This window comes from Melitaea cinxia, chromosome 12 (assembly GCF_905220565.1).
Source record: "Melitaea cinxia chromosome 12, ilMelCinx1.1, whole genome shotgun sequence".
Lineage (NCBI taxonomy): Eukaryota > Metazoa > Arthropoda > Insecta > Lepidoptera > Nymphalidae > Melitaea > Melitaea cinxia.
In genome coordinates, this window is record NC_059405.1 from 9171147 (window position 1) to 9179737 (window position 8591).

At 36.2% G+C, this 8591-nt stretch overlaps 1 protein-coding gene across 1 annotated transcript in view; it reads left to right on the forward strand.

Moving 5' to 3' along the window:
- Positions 1 to 6230, forward strand: part of LOC123658578 (DNA mismatch repair protein Msh2) — a 36931-nt gene extending 30701 nt beyond the window's left edge. The window contains exons 11-16 of the mRNA XM_045593953.1: positions 350 to 534; positions 1766 to 1984; positions 2341 to 2573; positions 3991 to 4082; positions 4380 to 4605; positions 5950 to 6230. Coding sequence (XP_045449909.1) covers positions 350 to 534; positions 1766 to 1984; positions 2341 to 2573; positions 3991 to 4082; positions 4380 to 4605; positions 5950 to 6186 — 1192 coding nt within the window. The 3' untranslated portion in view covers positions 6187 to 6230. The remainder of the gene's footprint in view (positions 1 to 349; positions 535 to 1765; positions 1985 to 2340; positions 2574 to 3990; positions 4083 to 4379; positions 4606 to 5949) is intronic.
- Positions 6231 to 8591: the final 2361 nt, after the last annotated feature.

Consider the following 8591-nt stretch of genomic DNA (forward strand, 5'->3'; position numbering starts at 1 on the left):
ACACCGCAGCTCTGGTCACCTTATTCACTACAGGAACACAACACTACTTGAGTACAATGTTATTTAGCTGCGGTCTTCTGTAAGGTTGAGGTACTTCCCCAGTCGAGCTACTCCAGATTTTGAGCAGGATATATCGTATTGTGCCCTACCTTAATATAACACTGTCAGGTGTCTTATGATAACAACAGACAGCTTTATGTACTATTCGAGGTATGCAAGAGAAATACACTAGGACATACACCAAGATACGAAATATATATATTTTTATAAGTATAAATATCTACCCCAAGCAGGTTTCAACCAGAACAACTTTTTTATTTATTGCTGAGTTATTTATTTTTATTTTCAGGGTGACTTTAAAAGATGAACAAAGCATTCGTGGTAATAAAAAGTACGTTATAATTGATGCAGTGAAAGGTGGAGCAAGATTTAAAACGAATGCTTTGGAGAGTATTACTGAAGATTACTTGCAAACGAAAACGGCGTATGAAAAGGAACAGGACAAAGTTGTTACGGAAATTATTGGAATTGCAGGCAAGGAAAAAACATTTAATACTGTATATTAATATTATGGAACCAGATGTTTACGTTTTCAAATAAGTTGTGACTTTACAATATCGCTCTAATAATAATAAACAAATATCAAACCACAAATCACCATCTTCTATAAAAAATGTAAGTTTAGTTAATGGATTTAAGTCTCAACTTTCAAAATATATTTTGGAGTATAGCCATTTTTACAGAGATAATAATAGGCAATGACTTAATTATATTCTATTCAGTTAACTACCTATTTTCTTATAAGACGACTATTTATATTGTTACATTTATTACGGGGTTCTCATGTGTATCTGACTTTTTGAGAATAAATTCTTTAGAACTAAATATATCAGTGGAAATTGCTAGATATATTTCCATCTGAATATATTTTACATATTAAGTGTCTAAAGGATTCACCAATTATTTAAATGGGTTACAAACAAATTTTTTCTTATATATTCCTTTTATATTCCTTATATTTATATATTTGTTTTGACTAGCCCGTTGGCGCAGTTTTTAGTGACCCTGCTTTCTGCTCCGAGGGTTGTGGGTTCGATTCCCACCCCGAGTCTGGGTGTAATATAAATATTTATTTATATATTTATATATGTATTATTTATAAGTATGTTTATCGAAAAAAAAAAATATATGTAGCTATATACCAGTCCAGGCTGTTACCTATAACACAAGCATTAAGTTGCTTACTTTAGGAACAGACGACCGTGTGTGTATTGTATAGATGTTTATTTATTTATTTATTATTTATTTATTATTTATTTATTTATTTATTTGTATCTCATTCACATTCAGCCTGTAAAATCTGACTGTTGGACAAAGGCTTCTTTATATGAGAAGGATTGGAGCTTAATCCACCACGCTGCTTTACTGCAGATGGCGGATATGTTTCCTACTATGTGTAACAATCGTTACCAGGTATTTGTGATAACAACCAGGACCAAAGACTTAAAGTGCTCTCCGAGGTATGGTCGAGAGACCCACAAGTATAGACATCCAAACAAGATTATACCGACCGATTTATATGATTCTTTTTTTCCTGAAAGCGGGTGCTTATCATGTTGTTCTATTTAAATTGAAAAAGACTATAAGAGTAGTTTTTAAGTTTATTAACAATGCAAAACTACATTTCACGAGTGAGTGTAAAATCTATTTAAAGGAGTTTTCGATTTGATTTTATTCATAATGATCTTATGTTTATGTTTTCCAGCTGGATATTCGGAATGCCTTTTCTGTTTATCACACATACTGTCAAGATTGGATGTACTGGTATCGTTTGCAGTAGCGGCCACAACTGCACCGTTGCCTTATTGTAGACCAATTGTTACTGAGGATCTCGATGAATTCATTTTGAAAGACGTTCGGCATCCTTGTTTAGAAGTACAAGAGGGAGTTTCTTATATACCCAATGATGTCATTTTTAAACGAGGTAATGTTCTGTTAAGCGAAAGCTATAAATTGTAACAATGACGGCGTGTTAGCGCAAAATCACAGTAGTGGCTTGAGGCTGTTGCGCTGGCGGTCGTGGGTTCGATCCCCGCACGCGGTATACATTGTTTTACCCATACAAATGTGTAATGTGGTCTGGGCGTTTGTGTACTAACACAAACGCCCAGACCACATTACATACACTAGTATTGTGTATGTTTCCAGACACAGGAGTCAATTTTAGAGAGGATCATTGAGTGTGACGTGTTTATTATTATTTACTGACAACCTGTAGCCCGCGACTTTTAAAAAAGCAATTTACATTTATCTCAATGCATAATGTATAACTCATTCCAGACTCCTGCATCATGCACATAGTAACTGGAGCAAATATGGGCGGTAAATCGACATGGATGCGTTCGTGCGGCGTTGCCGCTCTGCTGGCTCACGCCGGCTGCCCAGTTCCCGCTAGCAGCGCGACGTTGCCGCTCCTCCGCGCCCTGTGCGCCCGCGTGGGCGCCGCCGACCGCGAGGACAAGGGACAGAGCACCTTCATGCTGGAGATGATCGAGACCGCGGCCCTACTGAGGGTGACTTATCTGATATATATAGTTCGGCAAGTTCGGCAAACAAGCGTACGGCTCACCTGGTGGTAAGCGATTACAGTAGATTATAGACTTCTCCAACACCAGAAACATCCCAAGCACGTTGCCGACCCTATTCCCAATTCGCCCCAAGAGCTCTGGTCACCTTAGTCACGAACAGAAACACGACACCGCTTGAAAACAGTATTATTATCTGTGATCTTCTGTAAGGTCAAGGGAAATTTCCTGCTGTGCCCTACCTCAGTTAAGACAGCTTACTTCTACCTATTGTCAGACATCATGTGGGTGAATAGTGTGATTATCGAGTAGAGAAATTGCGTCGTAAATGCCATACTGTTCGTTTTGATAACTTACACAAATTTCTTCTCAATCGTGATCGTCGGCGTCTTTTTATTTTGACGAACACGACATTCCTGCCAACCTTAAGTTGTCGCGCCAAACTTCTTTTTTTTTTGTATTAGTATCTCTATCAGTGATTGTCTCTGACCAATACTAAACGCACTAAAATATTATTAACTAACAGCCTTCCTCGGTAAATGGGCTACAAAATACGATAAGAATTTTTCTATTCAAAACAGTAGTTCCTGAGGTTAACTCGTTCAAACAAACTAACTTTTAAAATTATATTAATATAGAAAGAGAAATGTTATGGGAGAGTGAGAGGTTAGTGTTTGTGTTTGTTTGATACATTAAGCGGGTCTAGCGACGGTGGATGCCATACATCCTCACCTACGTTGTTGGGTCAAAGGACGGCACGGGTTTGCTATCCTTTAGACTGACACGGGTACTTTCCAGGCACAAATGCTTTGGAAAGTAGCTGCATCAGATCGCTGGTAGGGAGGCCACCCCTGAAAACACACTCGAAGACTGTGTCGCTTGGGGGCCGCAGCGCTGCGACCTTGTGGCCGTAATAGGCGAAGATCTGAGCGCTGCCGAGCGTGGTCCGCAGCATGCTCGGCAGCGAGAGCTGCTGATCGGCCGGAACCTCTGCGAGGAAGTCATGGCGTTAAAGGAGGCTGCGGAGCGACAGCGCGACCGCTCCGCAGGAGACGAGCAGGGGAAGGAGACGCTGTTATGCGCTCATTCACCCTTCGCAATAGAGTGGGAGAAGGGCACCACGGTAAGGGCGTCGCAGTAGCATGGGAAAGCGATCCCGTGGCGCCCCACTATGGTGATGAGGGCACCGCTGGATTTAGTGGGTAGTCTGGGTTGGCTAGGAGTCCTACACGCCCGCCGGCCTCGTCAGCGGGGTGCGTAAAAGCATTTCACCGCGGAATAAAAAAGATCCTAGTGGCCTTTTTTACCTTCTGCTGTTAAAGTGTATTTGTATAACCTTAAAGTCGGATTTATGCTATGAAAGTATTTCTTTTTAAATTATGTTAATTACATACTAATTGTACAGACGGCGACTCCAGACTCCCTAGTATTGGTTGATGAACTTGGTAGAGGGACATCAACTTATGAAGGCTGTGGAATAGCTTGGGCAATAGCAGAGTAAGTTGAAATCATGTTTTCATTTAAACATCATTGTTCATGTTCATTTCATTCATGTTTCATTTCTTTTTATATTTAATTATATAACTTATCACTAGCTTTTCAATAAAGATCAGATACAAAACAGATAACTTAGACATATGCATTAAGAAAAACAAAAAGATAAAAAGCATAATTATTTTTTATTGAATGCATATTATAATTAAAAGATATATATGTATCTCTTAGTTTACGTATTAAGAAGTAATTTTCAAAAATAGACATAGGTTCTAATGTAATTTTAACTTAATTTTATAGAAAATTAGCCACAGAGAGCAAATGTTTCTGTTTATTCGCGACGCATTACCACGAGTTGACAAGACTCCCGAGCTTACATCCGAATGTGATAGTAAACTCTCACGCTGAAGCCTCAGTGGTCGATCAACAATTGCTCCTATTGCACAAAATAGCGCCCGGACCGGCGACGCATTCCCTCGGTCTACATGTTGCTAAATTAGCAGATCTCCCCGACTCAATAATTCAGGTAATCTATATGACAATAGTATGCTAATAAGTTATAAATTGATCATAGCCACATAGCATTTAAACTATATGACGGCATCAGTGACGCCAGAGCTATAGAGCCGTCATCATATTCGATAGGTGATCTTAATAACAATCTAACACTAAACTCGAGTGTATACCAATCACGGAGGTAACGGTGATCCGACAGTTTCATCCTGGACGAATGCCCGACCCCGTCGGAGCTCGGACTTTTACTTTTTAAAGTTTTGTATAAAAAAATTGTACCAAGTAGTGCAATCAACCGACATATTTATAGAAATGACGTAAGCAAGGAAGTAAGGTGAGATCCATTTCCCTGCGACTTAAGTATCTATTGATATTTTTATCACAAGTATTTAAAATAATAGTTTCCTTTTACTTGTACTTAAGCTAATAAAAGGAGATAAGACAATCGTAATATTTCTAACACGTTGATAAAGTTTTTAGAAAATCATCGCCAACTCGCTTAAGCGTTTACGCTAAGAGGAGGTGACATAAACGGTACTACGTTATTAGAATACCAATATCGGGTAGTCGAGAATCTAGTATTTTCTTACGGGTATCTGTTGGTTATTTGCCATGTACCTAGTACGACACAACTCTAATTCTCACCCTGCACCGTCGTCACTCCAAATCGAGTGTGTCCACGTGCCACCATTGTAAAAACAAATGATGTAACGGGGTTTAACATTATCTTCGTGTTAACTTATTACTCTAACGATATCGTCTCACACGACGTACAATTCTTTCAATGTGCCGCCCTTATAATAATAATCTTAAAATAATAACTCGCTGTCAAAGCACCAACATAGCACCATAATAACGGTATAGTCATAATAACTTAGCAAGGAAGTATTTAAACAATATCGCTTTCCACGACAAATATATTTTTGTATATCACTTAAAATCATATTTATATCGCTTCAACCTGTAATATCCCACTGCCGGGCATAGGCCTCTTTCTCAAATGCGGGTTGGTGGATATATATCCTACTATGAATAATGATCGCTATCAAGTGTACATGATAAACCCGGACCGACGACTTAACGTGCTCTCCGAGGCGTGGTGGGGAGATTCACAAGGATATCATAAACACCCAGACCACGGCAAACATCTGTATGGCCAATCAAAATGTTTGTCATGTGTGGGGATCGAACTCGCAGCCGCCAGCGTAATAGCCACGTCGCCAAATTTATATACGGTATATTTATACATTGGCTACTAACTTTTCACTCTCCGTTAGAAATGTACTTATAGTATAATCCTAAATTTTTACACAACCGAATTTCTATTTAAAGTATATTGTATTGCTATTGTTTTCAGTACGCTGAACAAAAACAGGCTCAATTAGAAACAAACCTTTTTGAAGTCGAAGCAGCCGTCGACACTGAAGAAACAAGTATAGGACAGAAAATTATTACGGAGTTTTTAAAAAAGTGTAAAAAAATACATGAAACAATAGCTTCAGATGAAGAAATGTTAACAGAAATAAATAAATACAAACAAGAACTTTTGCGGAGTGAAAGTAAATATGTACAATCGATAATATCTGCATTGTAAAATTTTTGCATATGACAAAAATAAAGCAGATAATAATTGTGACATTCATTAATGTGGTTTTTTTTTGTTTCTTAAATTGATATAGATGGTATGGAATACCATTATTAGTTGTTGAAAAATTTAAAACTGATATTGGTTACATTAGCTTAAAAAACTAAAAAAAACATATAACTGGTTATATTTAAATGAAAATACTATAACTGTATTTATTTATAGTTTAATTGCGGACTCGGCAGACGTTGTCCTGCCCGGATAGCAGCTACCAAATTTGATTGCTTACATACCGATATCCGCGCTACCTACCGGGTCCAATTGAGATAAAAACTACCCCATTTCCCAAGTTGGACCAAATTACAGATGCTTAAGAAATTTGGTAAAATTTGGTTCAGTAATTTCAGAGTTCCATACCGATAGCAGCGCCACCTACTGGGTCCAATTGAGATAAAAACTACCCTATCTTCCAAGTTGGACCAAATTACAGATGCTTACAAAATTTTATAAAAATTGGTTCACTAGTTTCGGAGTTTATCGCCCACATACATCGTGACACTAAATTTATATATATATAAAACGTCTTGCCGCTAAACGCTATTTAAAAATAAGGGTTGATCGTAGAGGGTTAAAAATTTAGGGTTGTATGTATTTTTTAATGTTGTATCATAAAAAATAAAAAATAAATTATCTAAAAAATTTAGGGGTGGACTACACTTAACATTTAGGGGGATGCAAAATAGATGTTGTTCGATTCGCAGACCTACCCAATATGCACACAAACTTTCATGAGAATCGGTCAAGCCGTTTTGGAGGAGTTTAACTACAAACACGAGAATTATATATATTAGATATGTGAACTCTATATTCAAACACGCCATCTATAATCTTGAAATAGAAATACGGCGCCATCTACTGGATATCTGTGTAACTTAGATGCCAAGCCACCATCTTATAGAGAAATAGATATGCGCCATCTACCGGATGTCCGTGCAACTTAGATGCCAACCGCCAGCAATTAGGATTTTATAATTTATCCGATAAATACACACTAGAGTCGTATAATAAACATTTAATTTGCAATAACCAATATTGATATCAATAATTGAGAATAAAACTAATTTAGATAAACCCTATCTCCCAAGTTAGACCACATTACAGATGCTTACAAAATTTGATAAAAATTGGTTTAGTATTACATGATATGACTGTAGATACCTTGGTTTGGGGGTAGTGGTTATCAGGTCGCCTTCCGCTTTCAACTGATTACCGCCTAATTTCTCACTCTTGTTGCAGCCACAAAAATTCCGCTTGATGATTTAAGGACTTTAATGTATATTTCATTTAATACAAGCATAATCTATAAACCCATTTTTTATGAGTCCAATAATATTGTTAGCAGGATGCAAATGATTGCACGAATGCTACACTGCATTGTATTTTCTTCATAGACGTCATTACTATTTGAACCAAGAAGATTGTTAATAACGTTTTCTTTTAAGCCAGGTTCCTATGTTTAAAAATGATTTGATTTGTATCGAATACCACATGTTTGTAGATTGTGTAGATTTTGTGGGACTGAGAGAAATTAATACTATTAGTTTTAATGTTTATCGAGTATGAGTAAACAAAACTTCCATCTTCTTTAGAATGAACTTAGTGCTTAAAATATCTACTCTTATATGATTTTAATTTTACGTTTACTGCGTTAATTCTGATAATAATTTACAGCACTGAACATTACACGAAACATTTTACATTTTTATCGTCATAAAAACCATGGTAATTTAGTCGAGGTTGAAATCTTGCTTATTTTCCTTCCTGTTAGGTGGGAATTCCAGCTACACTGCTACAGTTACATGTAGTAATAGTATTCACTCATAAATATATGATAATGACTAATTAAAACTACAATCAAATAGAATTCTTTTCAATTGTTGACTTTCAATAAATTATAGTCAATTTACGACTGATTACTCAATTTGATATGATAATAATAATAATTTTTTATAAGTTTAAATCGATGATTTTATATGATAGGTACTAGTTGATTTTAGATCTTATGTTTTCATTAAGTTGAATGCTGTGGACACCACTGTGTAGTTGTTCAGCAAGCAAGCTATGATCTGATGTTACTCTTATTAAATATAGGGTAAGAGTTTGTTAAAACGTGTATGTGTATATATAAACATTTATTGGGTGATAGATTAAAATAAAACTAAAGAATATTTAACATTTTTTATCTTTATTAATAACATCAACAGGATGAAATAATAATTAACTATGACAAAAAAAAATATTGAACGTGACTTTTATAAATTCTCTCAATAATTAATTGAAGTGATAAATTTAATTGTAAGGTTAAAATTAAAATCAGTTCTGTGGTACTAATAGTTAAATGGAAAAAACGAATA